The sequence below is a fragment of the Bemisia tabaci genome, chromosome 1 (genome assembly GCF_918797505.1).
Source record: "Bemisia tabaci chromosome 1, PGI_BMITA_v3".
Lineage (NCBI taxonomy): Eukaryota > Metazoa > Arthropoda > Insecta > Hemiptera > Aleyrodidae > Bemisia > Bemisia tabaci.
Genome location: NC_092793.1, coordinates 4976867 through 4995298, shown reverse-complemented (window position 1 = coordinate 4995298; position 18432 = coordinate 4976867). Strand labels below are relative to the sequence as shown.

At 38.0% G+C, this 18432-nt stretch overlaps 1 protein-coding gene across 1 annotated transcript in view; it reads left to right on the top strand.

Moving 5' to 3' along the window:
- The window catches only part of LOC109041929 (prestin), an 87192-nt gene that overhangs the window by 46732 nt on the left and 22028 nt on the right, over window positions 1-18432 (top strand). The window contains exons 2-3 of the mRNA XM_072305547.1: window positions 470-592; window positions 17001-17162. Of these exons, the coding sequence (XP_072161648.1) occupies window positions 470-592; window positions 17001-17162 (285 nt within the window). The remainder of the gene's footprint in view (window positions 1-469; window positions 593-17000; window positions 17163-18432) is intronic.

Below are 18432 nucleotides of genomic sequence, written 5' to 3'. Positions count from 1 at the left end.
ACTGCCGTGCTAAGAAAAAACGCCGTATGAACATTCGAAAGTTGCCAGATTTCCTCCGATAAAATGCGTATTTTTAAGGAGATTTATGAATAGTTTTCCTTTAAGTCATCAGGAACTTTAGATGAAATTGCAAACAAAATAATCCGAAAAATAGGGGGAAAATAATCATGAGTTTTCTCGAAAATTTGTGTTTAATCAAAGGAAATTTGGCACCGTCTAAAGGTTCATACGGCGTTCTTCCTTAGCATGGCAGCATTGGTACCATTCCAGACTCGCAACTGTACGGAGCGCTTTTTACACTACCTACAATTTTACTTGCGCGCAGCGTAAGGTACAGTAAAGCACAGAATCATTAACTGTATGAAAGAGTTATGATTTTGAAGCTCTTTTACATTTATTTAGGTGGAGCACATGCCTTAGTTGTTTTTGAACTTAAATATTGATGTGTTTTTTTCCTTTGATGTTTTAGTGAATGGGGGAGAACGGAGAGAGGGGATCATGGCGAGTGTTTGTCGCTTCCACGTCGAGAGACCTGTCTACCAGCAGGAAGAACTCAACGATGAATACAAAAGTGAAAGAACCTCATGTAAATGTAAGTATCTTCTCCCGTACCGAGTATATTTGCATCCTTTGATCACCTGTTCCCAATTATTCTCCATCCTAAGTCAGGACTTACATTCTGCTGTGCTTAGGAAGAACGCCGCGCCGTATGATCTTTCAGACGTTGCATTGCCTTTCCCCTTATAAATCACGAATTTTCGGGCAAATTTGTCATTATATTTGATGAAAAAAACGATTTAAGAAGCTGGTAACAAGGCCAAAATTTCACGAATAAAACCAAAACGTTTTGGCTGAAAACTCAGCCTTCCTTAGTTGGATAAATAAAAGGAAAAATGGAAAAATTCTAAAATAGTACCTTGCTGTACCTATTAAAGCGAGAAGATTCCCCTGGTAAAAATTGGCAGTAGAATCTGTGTTCCAAAATACCATAGACCTATAGCCGGCTGTAAGATTTCCAATATCTTCTATAGCCGGCTACACAATTTCTTATAGCCTTTTATAGCCGATGGCGATTAAGCAACAGCCAGGCGATAAAGTGTATGTTAAACGTTACTAATTACGGATGCTAAGACTTAGTGAGTTTTTGGAATACTGCTCTCTTTTTGGGCCGTAGTATCTTGATTTATTTTGCGAGGAAAGCTCCGTACTTTTGATGGATGCCTGCCATTACTAATATATTACAGTGCCTTCAGTTTCGTCTGATACTGTGCAATACCTCTGGTGTGAAATAGTTGCTTCAAGCGCCGTGGCAGGCGGGCAGCCAGCGCGAAACACGCATTGGCGCCTACAAACCTAACAGGGATACTTCACGCGTTGCGCAATGCGTGAAGTATCCCTGTTAGGTTTGTAGGCGCCAGTGCGTCGCCGCTCCGCTTTGTGTTAGGCTCTAATATTTAATCTGGCGGAGTCAGCGTTATTCAACTCATGATTTTGAAATGTTTGCACATCCTGTATAGATTATTCTCATTTTAATTGATGAAAAAAAATATGTACTGAAGGAAAATATAATGTGTGTTTTGTAAATATTAAGGTGGTTCCGTATCAAACTTAATGATTTCCAGTGCATACGAATTTCTACACAATTTCTTATAACCTTTTATAATCGATGGCGAAAAAGCAACAGCCAGGCGATAAAGTGTAAAGCCCGGCGATAGGAACTATAACCCGGCTGCATAATTTTTTATCGCTTCGTATAGCCCGGCCGTATGATTTTCTCCGCATTCTACAGCCAGCTATATGATTTTCTGTAGCCTTCTTTACAGGGTTCCCAGCGATCTGGAAAACCTGGAAAAGTCAGGGGGAAAAAAATGGCCTGGAAAACATGGAAAAGTCAGGGAATTTGCTCCAAAAGTCTGGAATTTTTTCAAGTACTGAGAAAAAAAATTTAATAAGTAAACAAATAAAAAGAAAAGAATTGTGTGTGTGTTACTACCAAACCAGTACATATTTTGTCGGCGTTTAGCCGAGGGTAAAACCCTCGTTTCCACCGTCCACCACGAGGAGGAACCGACATCAGACGGCACGCTTCCACCGTCCAACTTACAACTCCCATGGCATACGTTAATTTGAAATTCAAAATTTTGAAGAAATTTTGAAAAAATGGAGGAGAAATTTTGAAAAAATGGAGGAGAAATTTTGAAAAAATGGAGAAGAAATTTTGAAAAATGGAGAAGAAATTAAAAGACAAAGGCATGGGGCTCATGCCTTTGTTGTTAGTGAGATTTAATAAGGATAACCTTATTTTTAATTTTTTTTTTAAATTTAACAATTATTAAAGATTTCATGCCATGAAGAGTTGGGTTGGCGTTCTGGGCGCACCCTCACTCACAACAGTGAACAATTCGCCAATGACCGAATGCAGGGAACTCCTCTACCACCGTGCGATCCAGCAGTGAGACAACAAACTCGTAGCTGGATACTCTCTACAGAGATAGAGATTGCTGAAACTTTGTCCGGCTTGTTCGGCCCAGGAGAACAGAATACCCTGAGCCACGAGACCCCGGGACTCTCGTGAAGTATTCGGCTCGTCCTGCATCAAAACCTACTTCAATCTGCAACATCGCCTCAACCACCAGCCCGTTTGAGAGGTGTCCGACCCTCCGGTTCTGACTTTGCCTGGTCTAAAGTGTCCCGGGGGGGATGACGGCTTTAGACTTAATGCGCAAGCATCGGCAGATACCGGAGGTTGACCAGTACAGGATTGCCAGGCTTCGATCGGTCACCCCTGCAATTGGTCACTGACGAATCGCGCAAAGTCGGTCACAGATCGGGATTTTCAGACCACTGTGTACCGGTTGATCCTTGCACCTCGCGGTTCAAGGATATGGCCTAACTACTATCAGTGGTCCTCTGAAGATCATCGTTCCCCTCATGTTCCTCAGGTTCCGCTTGATCTCTTCCGTAAGCCAGGGATATGGGCTAACAACCAAGGTAATAACGTACCAAGGTTCCGCTTGATCCAAGGCTGCAATGGATATGGCCTAACATCCAAGGTGTAAACAGCCCTGCTGCGCGCGAAGCAGGGCACCGAGGAAGTGGTTGATCCATGCCCGAGCGTATTAGGGATATGGGCTAACAACCAAGGTAATAACGTACCAAGGATGCGCTTGATCCTAAATTGCTCGTTACGATGTGTGAAGAGATATGGGCTAACAACCAGAGGCGAGGGAGGGTGCAGAATCACAACAGATTTGCCGGCGTTTGGCACGAGTCAGAGACCCGCCCCAGGTCCACCACGAGGAGGCTCCGGCACCAGACCCTTTTCTCTCTCTTCTCACGTTTTCTCTCGATTTACTTCTCACTTTTCTTCTCGCTTTTCCTCTTGCTTTTCTTCTCGCTTTCCTTCTCGTTTTCCTTCTCGCTTTCCTTCTCGCTTTCCTTCTCGCTTTCCTTCTCGCTTTCCTTCTCGCTTTCCTCTTGCTTTCCTTCTCAATTTCCTTCTCAATTTCCTTCTCGCTTTCCTTCTCGCGCTTTCCTTCTCAATTTCCTTCTCAATTTCCTTCTCAATTTCCCTCTCACTGTTTTACTGTGTGCTTTCACTGTTTTATTCTCTTTTATGTTCTCTCTATTCTTCTCTTCTTCATCTCCCATGTCTCTTCTTTTCTCTCCTCTCTTCTCTCTTTTCTTCCTGTTCTTTCTCTTATCTTCTTCTTCCTCCTCTTTCTATTCTTCTCCCTCTCCTCAAACTTTGATTTTACCTTATACGAAGAGGTACTTTCACGAATGAGCCGTAAATAGTAGTTTTTTTATCGTAGAATATAGTCTATTTGATCCCCAGGGAATCTAGTAGCCAGTAATAGACTTCTGACAGTGCTTCAGAAGACAAACGCATACTCCGTCACCGAGACAGAGAATTGACGAAGGAAGTGATTCGGTCACTTCATTCGAAGTTAGGAAAAGTCTCAAAATGGTGAGCAATAGAAAAATGTTGAACATCTTATTTATAATCAAGAATCTCATTCCTAGACAAAAGTCCTGAGGACAGAAGAACTCGCGATCCCAGTGGCGTGGCGTGAATTGCGATATATCGATTGTTATGCCATTTAAATCCATGGTAAAAAACCGATTATTAAGGTGTTCGCTACGAACACCCTGTTTATCGATCCTTTTCCATAGGTTTAAATGGCCGATATATCGCAAAGCACGCCACGCCACTGCACGAGCCGTCCATTTTTCATCATTTATTCCGGTAGAAATAACGTTGAATCAATAAGAAACTCAATGAAACACAACTACACCGAAACACACTCGTTCATCATATGTATGAACTGATATTAATCAAAATTAATCATTTATTGTCTCAAACTGTGTTTTTTGCTAAGTCCTGACGACGGCTGAGGCCGAAAAGCTTCGACTATTAAGTTCCTGAATTTCAAGTTAACGTGAGTTAACAGTTTATTTTAACCCATAGCACTGGCTACCCAACAAACCAAAAATTACACAAAAACTACTACCATAATGTTGTAAATCAACACTTTCAATACAAATTGTCATTGAAAGAGCAAAATTGACCAAGACGGATTATAAATATTAGTCGTAAAACAGTAACCTCAGGCGGAATTTTTTTCGTTTTGCAAAACAACCTCTAGTATAGCAATAATGAAAGTTTTGGTGGTTCACTTGCCTCGGCACAGTAAAACTAAACTTAAGAGAGCTCATCGTTTCCCGCATGAAAGAACGTAACTTCATTTCAATGTTGCCAAATGTCCCCTCGCAAATTGCATATTAAGTAGGAGGATCTTGAACTTCCCTAACTGGAAATTTCATTGATAATTTTCCCCGAGATTTCATGCAAAATTAAAATAAAAATTACACAGGCACATTTTCATTAATTTGTTTTACAAAGTTGTGCCTGAAAATTGCACAGGCATAACTTTGTAAAATAAATTAATTGTTTGAGTCAATTTGGTGACCTTGGAATGGAGTTACATTCCTTCGTACGGGAGACAAGTTTTACATTTAAACGTCTGGTCAGTTCTACTTATATGTGACTGACGAGGAATAAATGGACTACATTTTGCAATTAGGAACTAAAATTTCTGGCTCATCCCTAAAAACACTTTTGTGCATCGGGAAACTAATGGCTCATAAGTTATTTCTAAACTGAGTCAGAAATTATAGTTCCCAATTGCAAAATGTGGTCCAAATGAGTCTGGAGGCTATTGGAGCGGAGGAAAACTTATTATTCATGTGGAAGCTACCTTTCATAACAATATGCCGGGCCCCTTTTACTAGTGACCAGATCTGTAAGAGGAGACCTATCTTTCTGGGGACAAAATTCCTTTACTCAGGAAATTTGATCCTAAATCTCAAAAACTGTCGTGAAGCTTGAAGACAAAAATTCCTAGGTTGTAGAAAAATGTTGTTCATGTGTCCGCAAAAAGTTAAGAACAATTTTCTCCCGGAGGAGAAGCTCTTTTTACACAGATCCACACACAAATGGACTGCATTTTGCAATTGAGCACTAAAATTTGTGTCTCAAGTTTAGAAACAACGTAAGTACCCATAGTATCATATGCACATAAGTGTTTTTATAGATGAGCCAGAAATTGTAGCTCCGAATTGCAAAATTTAGTTCAAATTAAGTAACGTTGACTCAGACCGCTCTCGGCGCTCTCTGCTCAATCTTCACCAGATTGAAGGCAAGAAGGAAGTAAAGCAGCCGATAACCTAACAAGGTTTAACAGTTAATTTCCACCGCGACGCACTTTTAGACCCCGGCTCGTCAAAAATTCTTCCAAAGACACGAGGCACTCTGGAAATTCATGAATAATCATCCAAAATTGTTACATATTGTTACTTTGCTCTATGATGACCCATGTCTCCAGTAAAAATCTTAGCTTGAGGATACGTCTGGTTTTAGAAATACAGCGTTGACAAGTTTCCATATTTAAGCTTTAAAGATTATCGTATTATCAAGTATCTTACTTTCTGTAAACAACTGTCATTGGATGTTTCATGATATTTTAAGACATTTTATCAACAGTCAGTGTACATTTTTCTAAAAAAATACGTTAATAATAAATAATTTTTCTACGTTAATGCTGTTGATTCTGTTGATACAACGTTGCAAACTTGACATCACAGACCTATAAAAATGCTCATTTTGTTCCGTTTTTTAATTAAAAAACGAACTTATTGACCACCTAAAGGTATGATAATGTGGTTTAGCTGAAATTCTATGATAAGATTAGTCTTGTGTAAAAGTTTTACCGCGAGTGTAAGTATAGATTAAACGATACAGCGTTGCAAAGTTTATGTATATAAGCTTTAAAAATGTTTTTATTTTTAAGTTCAGTGTTTGTTTGTTTTTGTTTGTTTGTTTTTTTTTTTTTTATGAAATAAACAATTTACGTTATCTGCAGGTGTAAGATTGATTTGTAGTGATACAGCGTTGCCAAGCTTACAATTTTAAACTCAACGAAATATGATTTTTTTCAATTTTTTTTTTTCTAGTTTAAGATAAAATCAATGGGTGTCATCCCTCATATCAAGCCAAAATATCAAGGTCTGATGTCTGTTCCAAGTGACAATTGGTTTTTGCAATAATACTTTCGCCAAGTTTATTCACAATTCTCTACAAGCAATAAATAATAGACGATTTTAAAATAAAGATGCTTCCAGTAGTTATTTGATTTTGCTTATTTTTTTATTTACATTGACATTTTTTTCTTTCAATTTTATATGACTTTCTACCGTACATTATTTTCCATTTTTCTTTATTTTTGTATTTTTTATAGTTTTTTATCTTTTTCCTTCAAAATATTTTATTCATGTGATGCTTCAGTATCAGTCCTGTCTTGCCTTCAAATCTATAGAAAACGCCTCAACATGATGCCAATTTTAAACTTTCACCCTCCAAAAGTCATATTTAAATAATTTTGAAATTCTCTCTTAAGGAGGCGTCTGGGTTTTTTATACATTAACGCAACAGTGATTTAAATATTCTATTTAGGTTTTAAATTATATTTTATTGTTTTGTTGATGTATTTATTATTTTTCGTTCATTTAATTTACTTTGCATTTTTTTTTTTTTTTCTTTTTTTTTTTTTACTTTGCATTTTTTTTTTTTTTATTTCTTTAATATTTTCAAAATCTTCCATTCTTTCGTTCAACATACTCAGTTTTTTAAGGCATAATGAATGTATCGTCTATATCAAGATTTATTTCTACTCAAAAAAACCCAAACGCCTCCATATTCTATGTTAGTTTCTTCATTACACCTAAAAAAGGTTGAATTTGCAACTAAGTCTAGGCAGAATATTTCAGATCTTGAAAGCAACACTGATGCTGAATCATCCATTGTATTCCAAAAATCCTCTGGAATTACATTTTAAAGTAAAATAACTATTGGAAGAATCCTTACTTTTAACTAATTTTATACAATCGAATGTTAAAAGAAAAGCAGATAAAATTTGCAACGATGTTATTTTAATGCAATTGTCACCCAGGATCAACATAAAGCCTCCACATTTCGCTTCACACTATTAACCATTAACTCATATTGTATCTTGTCTCCAATACAATAACAAGAAAAAGTAGACATTTTCATAGATGAAAGATGTAAACTTTGCAACGCTGTATTGCCCAAAATTATCGTATACTGATTAAATCTATGCTATACGTCTAAACTTTGCAACGCTGCATTGCCTAAAATTATCGTACACTGATATAAATTTTACTATGAGTCTGCGAGTATCTCTAATTGTATATTTTATGTCTCAAATACTGCTACAATATACAAAACTATAAAAAATGGGTATTTTTAAAGGGCAAGAATGTAATTTTTGCAACGTTATACTGCTATTAACGGCTCATCCACAATTTGAAACTTTTACTACGGATTTTCTTATAATTTTTCAGTTACGCGTCATGTTTACTTGAAACTTACATTACTTGTTACTTACATTACTTTGAAATTGGCTTTTGGAAGAAATTCTTCAAAAATATGAAGATTTTTTAGACTCAAACATGCAAACTTTGCAACGCTGTAGCTCCAAAACCAATGGCGTGGCGTGAATTGCGATATATCGATTGTCATGCCATTTAAACCTATGAAAAAGGATCGATAGACAGGGTGTTCGCAGCGAACACCTTAATAATCGATTCTTTACCATAGCTTTAAATGGCATGAGAATCGATACATCGCAATTCACGCCACGCCACTGTCCAAAACCAAACGTATCCTCAAGCTAAAATTTTTACCGGAGGCTTGTCTCATCATAAGGTTTCATTTCGGTCACGTACGAATGAAATCCCCGGGTTTCAAAAAAGGTCGCTCCTCTGACATAAGGACGTATCTCACTTTTCACATGAACCGCAGAAAGCATGGATTTGAATGTGACCCAGGGCTCACGAGGAAATTGAGATTCGCCCTTTCGTCAGAGGAGCGACGAAACGGGGCCACTCATTGGGAGGCTTTTTAATCTATTTTCCTCCCTCAATTGGACTGCATTTTGCAATTTGGAACTATAAATTCTGGCCCGGTTTAAAAAAAACGCATGTGCCATTAGTATCCCTATGCACATAAGTGTTTTTTTCAGATGAGCCAGAATTTATAGTTCCAAATTGCAAAATACAGTCCAATTCGTCGTTACCTCCCACGAAAGAACATAACTACATTTGGATTACATTTTGCAATAAGGAACCACTATTTCTGACTCTTTCATAAAACCACCGTTCTGCATAGGGAAACCAATGGCATATACGTTGTTTCTAAAATGAGCCAGAAATAGTGGTTCCTTTTTGCAGAATGTGGTCCATTTCATTGTTGCCAGATTTCGCCTCGTAAATTTGAATTTGTAAAGGAAAATGTTAGGTATTAATTATTGTACATTTCACTGATTTTTCCGCTGATCTCATGAAAAACGAAAATAAATTTTGGATAAAGATTTCGCTTTCTCGTGTTTGCGAAAAATTAAATTCTTTGAATCAATTTGACAACCTTGGAATGGAGTTACGTTTCTTCGTCCGGGAAATGACAAAAAATGAAGCTGAATCCTGTCGTAGCGAATTCAGTGAATAGTTTATTCTGCAGAATCTTGGAAAAATAAGACAGTTTCTAGGCATTATGTTTCGTAGTTCTGCAGTATTACAGAAACAGAACATCAGGAAAAACTAAGCACCGTCAAATCGTCGCTCCTCTGACGTAAGGGCGTATCTAGATTTTTGCATGAGCCTTAGAAAGCATAGAGTTATACGGAGCACAGGGGTCACGTAGAAATCAAGTTACGCCCTTACGTCAGAGGAGCGACGAAATGTAGTTAAGTTGATTCTACCTAAAATCGCCCGAATGATGACAGCGGCGATGATCAGCGTTGCGGAAGAATGAGGGGCTTGTAGGACAAAGCGCGTAAGTGCAGTTTTTGCTACCTCGAGAAATATGTGTTCGAAGTTTTGAAATTACATGGATCCTTATGGCGGAAAGAAAGTTCAAACTGACTTTTTGAAGCTTAAAACTTGAAATTTGAGAGGAAATTTTTCACAAAATATGACTAGTTTTACTTGAAATCATTATCGAGAAATATGTATTCGAAGTCTCAAAATTACACGGATCCTTATGGCGGAAAGAAAGTTCAAACTGACTTTTTGAAGCTTAAAAATTGAAATTTGAGGGGGAATTTTTCACAAAACATGCACTTAGACTAGTTTTACTTGAAATCATTAAAATCTCAACTTTTTCAAAAACTGCACTTATGCGCCTTGTCTTCCAAGCCCCTCAAATTTTTTAGCAGCCCATTTCAAAAATTGAAATTATTGACAGTAACCGATTCATTAGAAGTGGAGGTGATTCAATGAACGCCATATTTTGTGCCAGAACGACATGCGAAATATCGCGTCGATTGGTTTCATTTTTTCAGCTACTCGTCATTTTTCTCGAATTTTGAGATCGCAATTCTGTTGTCAGGAGACTAAAGAATTCACCTACCAAATTTTGACAAACAAATTCATCGTAATGAAGTCGTGGGTTTTTTTTATGAGACAAAATATTTCATTCGAATGCAGTATTTTTCCTCTATTTTCCTCACGCCTTTAATACTTTGAATTTGTTCATCAAAATTGGTAAGTGAATTATTTAGTCTCCTGACAATAGAATTGCGATCTCAAAATTCGAGAAAAATGACGAGTCGCCGGAAAAATGGAACTAATCGATGCTATATATCGCATGCCGTTCTGTCACAAAATATGGCGTTCATCGAATCACCTTAATTTTCGAAATAGGAGGAAGCTTGAGAGATCTTACCGTGAAGAAGCGATGATCTGCAAGGTCAGGAACAGCTCTGATGCGGAGGGTGAAGATTTCCATCCTCGTTCATCCCCTTCTCGAATGTTGGCTGCAAAGAAAAAAATTAAACCCTTTTAGAGATAAATTCAACGTAACGCATTGTTGCACATTGTCTAGTATATGGAACAGCTTAACAAATAAGTTGAAATAATGTTGAAAAATAATGGAATAAAACTGCTTTTTTTACCACAAAATTACAATATTCTCAAATAATGTATTCAATAATAATCAATTTTCAACGATAAAACATTTTCATATCGACGACTTAAGGAGATTTGATGGACGCCATATTTAGTGTCAGAAAGGCATGCGATATATCGCATCCATTGGTTTCATTTTTCCATCTACTCGTCATTCCTCTCCAATTTTGAGATCGCAATTCTGTTGTCGGGAGACTAAAGCACTCGCTTACCAATTTTAACAAAGAAATTCAACGTAATAAAGGCGTGGTTTTTTTAGAGAGAAAATATCGCATTCAAGTGCAGTCTCGATATCAGTATCGAATGCGATGTTTTCTCTCTAAAAAAACCACGCCTTTAGTACGTTGAATTTCTTTGTTAAAATTGGTAAGTGAGTGCTTTAGTCTCTTGACAACAGAATCGCAATCTCAAAATTGGAGAAAAATGACGAGTAGCTGAAAAAATGGAACCAATTGATGCGATATATCGCATGCCGTTCTGACACAAAGTATCGCGTCCATCGAATCACCTTAAGTGTAGAAACACGCGTTTCCGTCTGCTACTCAACAGATTTTCTGTCATACTTCATTTTTTCTCGGGGGAACTGGTCTACCTAATTTCTTTAAAACTTCCGTGATTTTTTTTCAATGTTTGCAGAATACTTTGTATAAATTTCAAGCTATCAAGTTTGCTTGTTTCTCTTCGAAAAAATAAAATAAAGGTGGAAATTTTATGACACCACAATAGAAATGCATGATTTTCCACTTTGGCCATCGATTTATGAAGAAGTTAGGTACTTCGCAAATGCAAAAAATTGCAACACATTTCAATACGCAGAATACCTCGATAACTCCACTGATTGTGAAAAAAATCTCGAGAAAATCAAAAGATTATCGCCCACAGGGATTCTCAAATTATATATCGATGGCCGAAGTGCGAAACCACCTATCTCCGTCTGCGACGTCCCGGACCTCCTGTTACACTTTATTTTTTCTTGGTAAAACTAGTCAACTTATTCCTTGAAAACTACCTCGATTTTTCCTCTCTTTTAGCAAAATATTCACGGGAAAAAAAACACATTGGATCTAGAGTCCAGACTCTTAAAAAAACATTAACAAGAAAAAGTACTCTTGATTCAGTCAGAATCTAACTTAAATTAAAAACCAAGCCTCTTAATTTAAGCGGATTTCGTTTTGATTCAAGCAAAAATCCGATTGAATCAAGAGTATTTTTTCTTGTCAATGTTTTCAAGAGTCTGGACTCTAAATGCAATGTGGTTTTTTTCCAGTGTTCTGTAAAGATATCAAGCCCAACCGTCGACTTGATTTTCCTCGAAAAAATAAAATGGTAGAATAAATTTTACTGGAAATACGTGGTTTCACACTTAAGTCATCGATATTAAATGTACCACACTTCTCTCGTAAAAAAAGAAAAAAATGAAAAAAAAAAACATTTTGTTGATGACATCAAGCGACTTACCGAATCAACGCTGAGGAATATACGTGAGCAAAATGACTTCCGAAACTATATCCTCAAATCAAATTTCACAGAAATATCGATGAAAAGACACTACCGAAAATTCGCACGATGACAACCGACACGAGTGACAAATACTACTTCCACTTATTGTAAAACACGGCAAACTATTACTCTGGACAGAAAAAGTAGAGGCTCGCTGACGAAAACTTTCGGCGGATAGAAAACTTTCGGAAAGTAAGGCTGCTCAACTATTCACTGCACCTTCTATATTCACGGAATAATTCACAGAGAAAAATTTTAATAATAAAGTACCGAACACGAAAATAAAGTACCGAACACGAAACTAAAGTACCGAACACGAAACTAAAGTACCGAACACGAAACTAAAGTACCGGATACGAAACTACACTGATGGTAATACACTTGAAGCACACGACTATCACACGCGGTCCCGAGATGAATATATTTCCGATAAAATATACTTCCGATTAGATTATCCTCCTAGGGGTTGAGCTCAAGCTCAACCCCTACGGCTGCGCGACTTCGACTGACCAAAGTACCGAAAGTTCCGAGCCTTCGAGGTCTCCAACTTTTTCCTCGTTCTTCTCGAAAACAAAAGAGTGGCTTCGATTTCCAAAATATCCCTACATTTCGGGTTTCCCAGGTGAAAGGTCAGTGCAAGCACACAAAAGAAAATGTCTTCATTGAACTGAAAACTAATTGGATGTATTTCTATCAAACAAAACTATGTGCGTTAAGACATTAGCCCTGAGACCCATACGAATATGTCCATAACAGGGCTCACGTCATAATGCACATAGTTCCGTTTGATAGAAATACGTCCAATTATTACAATAATTAATGAGGGTACCTGGATTTCCCGGATTAATTCATCTCTCACTTTTCACAACTTTCCTTTTTTTGCTGAAAAGTAGTGCGATTTCGTCCATGAATTACAGAACCCATTTTTCCCGACCTTTGACTTCTCCTTCTCCCTTTGTCCTAGATGTCACTTACCTCCACCCCCCCCCCCCCGAAAATTTTTTTCATTACAAGCGTGCCTCCCTCTTTTGCGTAAGTGTGGGTCGTCACGAACCCTTGCCACGGGTGCATCACATATGAATTCAAGTGTTTAAATGACTCAAAAACAACATAAATCACATAGGAAAAATCTAGAATCCACTCCTCCTTCAAGGCATTTCTTGATTGTAATCGACTCGGCTTGAATTCTGCCGTGCTAAGGAAGAACGCCGCATTAAAATTCGAGAGTTGCCAAGTTTCCATTTTTAAAGATTGTATTTTTTACGACATCCATGCATATTTTTCCTTTAAAATCACCGATATTTAGATTAAAGTGCGTGCAAAATCGTCTGAACATTTCGGGGGAAAATATTCTGTATTTCGCGGTAAAAAGGTCAGTCGCGTTGGTCACAAAATCGTGGTTTTATGCATGATCCTTGTAGTAGATCAGCTAAAAATAATAAGATCCGTCCAAACAGCAACTTGCTACGTTCAATATTAACCGAGATATCGCCCTTTGAAAAGTCTGGTTTTTGATGTCATCCATCGCGGTGGTGACACCCTTGGTTTTATTCACCTTGCTTTCATCCAAGTATCACGCTGAGTAAGTAAAAGCGAGGTGGAAGAAACCAAAGGTGTCACTACCGCGATGGATGACGTCAAAAACCGGACTTTTTAAAGGACGATACCTCGGTTAATATTGAACGTAGAAAGTTGCTGCTTGGACCGATCTTATTAATTTTAGGTGAACCGCAATAATCAAGCATCAAAACATGATTCTGTGACCATCGCAACTGAGCCAACACTGGAAAAAAAACCACATTGGATCTAGAGTCCAGACTCTTGAAAACATTGACAAGAAAAAATACTTTTGATTCAATCAGATTTAAGCTTGAATCAAAACTAAATCCGCTTAAATTAAGAGGCTTGGTTCTTGATTTAAGCTGGATTCTGATTGAATCAAGAGGACTTTTTCTTGTCGATGTTTTTAAGAGTCTGGACTCTAGATCCACTGTGTTTTTTCCAATGAATCCGGTTTTTGTCAAAAGAAACTTGGCAACGTCTGAAGGCGCAAACGGCGTTCTTCCTTAGCACGACAGAATTAGACACTAAGACTTGGATTTAATGTGCTATTGTCATGTTGCCTGGATTATGCTTTGTAAAATCCTCTCGGACCCGAGCGTCCGATGCGTCTCAATCAAGATGATCAGGATGCATTTCCCCGAAAGGGCAATTGCGCCAACACGAATCCTCGAATGCACTCGACCCGAACTCTAGTTCATTCCGAAAACTTCCCCAAGGCGTGAATGATCGATTATCAATTTTCCCCCATTCGAAGCTATGGCGATGAATCGATTATTAAGGTGTTCGTTGCGAACATCCAGTTTATCGATCCTTCTCCACAGGTTTAAATGACATATCAATCGACGTATCGCAAAGCACGCCACGCCACTGGCGTACACCGAAAAACCAGCATGAAAAAACTACCTTCTGATTGATTGAATAGCTTCCGAACCTTGATTGGCCAATATTGGGGCTTCAAAATCACTTCACAAAATTTTGACTTTCACACGGAAAAAAAATTCGTGCCTGTGACCTGAAGTCATAGTAATCTGCTTTATAAATTTTTTGCTCTTTGCTTGGTTTTGTTATTGCTACGACTTAGTTTTTCCGGGTATCTAGTCATTGAAGCTAGCGCCAAGCGTATTGCTGGCTGTTGGGCATGTGTGCGAAGCGCGGAAAAATTGTGGCCTCATTACAATGGCCCCGAATTTTATGTAAAATTCGCGTGCTCTACTATCTAATCAATGAAATAGTGTGTTTACTCTTGGCCCTATGGCAACACTGCCTCATCAATCTGGGAGCAATCACAGATGGTACGACGGGAATTCAGTCTGAATCCAGTCTCGTTTGAGTACGAGCTGTAACTCTTTCACGGATTATTGTGCGGTGTGCCACTCGAATTTGAAACAAAATGTTTTTTCTTTGTTGGTTTGTTGCCGTCGCGTGCGGTTTCGCCAAAATGTTCAGAGACTGGCCTGACATTCCTCCGCAGAATCCAGCCAAAGGTTCGAAACTAATACTTGAGCGTCTCCTTTAAAAAAAAAAAAAAAAAAAAAAAACAAGAAACGGTCCGGAGGAAGTCGTTTCAGACCCACAGAGCTCCCTGTTCGAATGAGCTCTCCAAATTTCCAATGCTTATTTGCTCTCTAAAAGACAGCAGATTCATCAGGCCCTAAGTCTATTGCACTGGAATTAGAATCGTAATTTAATGGTTGAAACTTCTTGAGAAACCATGGTCTATGGTCTCCATAAGCTCTTATGAAAAACTCTGATATTGTGTCATCCACGGAGGTATATGGCGCTCCACCAAGGTGTACGTCAGCATTACTATAAACATTGCGACCCCTTTTATTTGCATTTTTCGTCAGAGTCCAGTTTACAATACTGCCGTGCTAAAGGAAGAACGCCGTATGAACACTCGAGAGTTGCCTCATTTCCCTCGATAAAATTCTCATTTTGGAGGAAAATTATGAATATTTTCCCTTGAAATTTTTAGGAATTTTCTGTGGAATTGCGAACAAAATTATCTGAAACATTTGCGGAAAAAGATTTATAAGTTTACCAGGAAATTCGTATTTTATCAAAGAAAATTTGGCAACACCTGGAATTTCATACGTCGTTCTTCGTCAGTACGACAGAATACTACCGGGCCGATATCCATGATTTGTTTAGCTATCAATAGTAGATGTTCCTAAATGAGCCCACTTTAATTAGATTAACTTACTAGGCCGTAAATGGCGCGAAGCGCTTTCTGGGGATCGGGCTGCAGGGGCGCAGGCAGGGGGCATATCATTTAGGTCCGAATTTTCTTACACCGGAACGCAATATCTGTCGATGGGCTAGAACCGCCGCGTCGCGGCCGGTTTTGTTGATGACGATGACTTTTGTCGCCGACTTTGTTTCGTTTGTTTTGTGAGGCCGGAAATCGATGCAGCAAATCTATTATTTACAGCCTAAAACAATGACCTAGGTCATTCTAGAAGTTAGGAAAGTAAAAGAAAGTATTCCTTCAATCGTTACGAAATTTCAATAATAAACTCGATGTATAATAATCATGACACGATGGAAGGATTGAGGGAACTGAGTATCGAAGACAATTGCATCGTACGTACACGCACTGCGCTTTTTTTCTCGAGCCATAGACGTCATTGATAAGTTGTTAGTCACTGGAAGACGCCAGTATTCCCTTGCATATTTCTACGCCAGAGGGGCTTACCCAGCCTCATCCAGGGTGTCTACCGGTCCCCAAAAGTCCCCGCAATGCCCCCGATTATCCCCCAAAGTACCCAATTTTCTCGTTCAGGTCCCCAAAAAATGACAGCAGTCGTCCGAAACACCGGCATTCTCAAATTTTCGCGCGGCGCGGTAACCAGGAATAAAAAAACTGAAGTGTTGCTTGGTTCGACGTATGTTTTCATCGGTTCAACATGACTTGTAAAATTAGTCGTATAAAATACGCCTTGTAACGCTCCAACTAGCTCCCGTTCTCTTACTATCTCGGAAAAAAAGTCCCCGATTTTCTTGAAAAAACACCCCTAAAAGTCCCCGAAAATCCCCAATTTTGGTTTTTTATAACTGGTAGACACCCTGTCATCCTACGCGGTCCAATCCCATCGAGTGCTCCGTGTTCTTAGAGGGTTGTTTTGCATTGATATAGGGTATTCAAAAATTTTAAGACTCGTCCATGATCCAGAGGGCTCATCCATGGATTACTTCTTGTTGATTATCGAAGAATCCTGAAATTCGACGCCTGTTAGATTTTAAGATACCTACCAATAAAACAAACGAATGTGGAATCAAGCAGGTAGAAATTAACTGACTTTGATCTGTTAGTAGTGAAGAAATCGCTGGAACTTTTTAAATTGGTCTTTAAAATGTTCTTTGAGTAACGTGTATGTTTCTGTTTGTTACAGCTTTAGATGATCTTCAATCGAGTCATAGGAAATTTCGCCTGAGCTCTTGTCTAACGACTCTGATACCAGCCCTAAACTGGTTAGTGCATTATCAAGTAAAAGATGACTTATTTAAAGATTGTATAGCAGGCATAACCGTCGCGGTTATGCATATTCCTCAAGGTTCGTCAAAAATTTCTCTCATGTATTCATTATCTAGTTTTATATTCTCGTGTGTATTGCATCTGGTATCGTGAATCCCATTTGATAACTGAGCTTTTGTTGTGAAAGTCGTTTTTAACTCTTTGTATTTTGTAATTGGATCGCATTAAATCAAGAGGAATAATCGTTTCATGAAAAACCTCGCAAATTAAAAAATGTCGGATACACCCCTGATTTGCTGACCAAAATAAATGTAGCAAAATACGACACTGAAATGTTTGATGTTCTTACTTAGCGACACAAAAAAACGACAAAATTTCGAAGTCTTGAAAGTTGAGAAAGTTAATAGTAGTTAAGTTTCTTAGTAAGCAGGTTTTAGGTAGGGTCGTACAGATTGCAATAAATTGAAATTACATTTAAAATTATGGCTACTGCGTCGAAGTGTTGTGGAGTGCCCACATCTTGATTGAAGGGACACTTATAATGGAAATTTTTCGCTTTAAAATTGGAATAAGTCACAATTTTTCATTGCATTGCAAATTTCCAGATGGGACTCATTTTTTATGGCTTAAAAGCGGAATTTATCGACCAAATAATAAAAAATATTGCAATTCCATGATAAAAAAAATGGAACATTATTGCACTCAAATTTTGTTTCAATACTTTCATGGCTCTGTGTCAGTTGAGTGAAAGAAAATTTGCTTAACTTTATGAGTCCGAGCAATTCTTAGCTATCTCTCAATTTTAAGGAATTTATTTCATATATTTTATTATAAGGCACCTAATTTAATTGGACTACATTTTGCAATTCAGAACTATAATTTTTGCCATAATCTAGAAACAACGTACGCCCCATCAGTTTCCCCATGTACATAAGAGTTTTTATTAAGAGCCAGACGTTGTATAGTTCCGAATTGCAAAATTCGGTCCAATTAATGCATATGATTTTTTGTGGATTATACTAAATAACAAGATGGATTTTTCACCCTCTATACAAACATCTAACTTTTTTCTCCGAAGGTTGGAAGCATTTCCCAAAATATCTTTCATTTCAAAAATTTCCCAATTGAGATCTTCATTCCCTCGTGGAGCTCGGCTGTGCTGCAGATAAACGAAAGCGATGCCTCAATAATTAATTGAAAAGGGCAAACTTTTTCAAATTAAATTGAATCTAATCGGCAAACTCTCGAGGAGGTACTTGATTTTTGCGAGGACTAGTCATGTTCTTTGACTTGGCCATCAAATCTGTCTCGCTAAGGAGAAACGCCGTATGAGCCCTCAGACGTTGCCA